The sequence below is a fragment of the Nematolebias whitei genome, chromosome 8 (assembly GCF_014905685.2).
Source record: "Nematolebias whitei isolate Nwh7 chromosome 8, NemWhi1, whole genome shotgun sequence".
Taxonomy (NCBI): Eukaryota; Metazoa; Chordata; class Actinopteri; order Cyprinodontiformes; family Rivulidae; genus Nematolebias; species Nematolebias whitei.
Window position 1 is genome coordinate 2,068,264 of NC_056505.1, and position 1,033 is coordinate 2,069,296.

Sequence of the window (1,033 nt, forward strand, 5' to 3'; positions counted from 1 at the left end):
ACTTTTAATCCAGGTTACAATAATCCACACTTTTAATCCAGGTTACACTCTTCCCTCAATGACACATTTTACAAAGTAGCTACATATTGTGCAGGTATAAAGACACATTTGTATATATTTTTGTGTACATTTATTTTTTTAAGCTATTTGACTAACTTTTATTTTTTATTATTTAATATTTTACTAACACAATAGTCAAATAGCAACCTGTTTTTAGTGTGAATAGCTATGTCAGTCAAATGTTCAATTTTGGAATAAAGGGGTGGAAATTAAAACGTGGTTTGTGTTTTTTGCCGATTTATTGATTAATCAAAAAAATAATCGGCCGATGAATCGATTATTGAAATAATCATTAGTTGCAGCCCTAGATTGAATGAGTTCAGAGGAACTGTGTCTCAGCTGATCATCAATAATCAGCTCCGTCTGATGATGTCATCTTGTGGGTGTGTCCTCAGACTGGAACACCTGACGCTGCTCAAAGGGCTCATCGTCCTTGAGGAGTTCTGTAAGGAGCTCGCCGCCATCGCCTTCATCAAGCTGCCACTGGACCAGGACTGACTCACCTGGACAGACCAGGAGTCCGGTACGTCTCACCTGGATCCTGGAGTCCGGGAGCGGGAAGGAAGTCGTCTCTAGCAGTTTGTTTCCTTTCAGAATAAGAGTTTGATCAAACTACACACTGATCACCTGTCAACAACACTGCCTTATGCCCCGCCCACTTGGCTCTGCTACCTGTTGGAGTCAGCCAATCAGACTCCGCCTGAAAGCAATGATGCGGAGTAAAGTAAGGTTCTATATTTGATGAACCAGATCAGGTGGACCAGAATCTAAGAACTGACCTGGTCCAGGATCAGGTTCTGCACTACCTGCAAGACTCCAAATATTTTATTTATTGAAAATCAACAAAGTTTCTGCCAAAGAGTCGAGACGTTTGTTAAAGTTTCAGAGCGTTCTGACGACAGAACGCCGCGGGGCGCCAGAGACCGCCTCCAACAGGAAGTGTGACCTCACCGAGCTCCTCCAACAGGAAGTG

The 1,033-nt window shown here is 42.6% G+C and overlaps 1 protein-coding gene across 1 annotated transcript in view; it reads left to right on the forward strand.

The window, feature by feature from the left end:
* LOC119412967 (protein FAM160B2) overlaps window positions 1–581 on the forward strand; it is a 4,960-nt gene extending 4,379 nt beyond the window's left edge. The window contains exon 14 of the mRNA XM_037679978.1: window positions 456–581. Within this exon, the coding sequence (XP_037535906.1) occupies window positions 456–558 (103 nt within the window). The 3' untranslated portion in view covers window positions 559–581. The remainder of the gene's footprint in view (window positions 1–455) is intronic.
* Window positions 582–1,033: the final 452 nt, after the last annotated feature.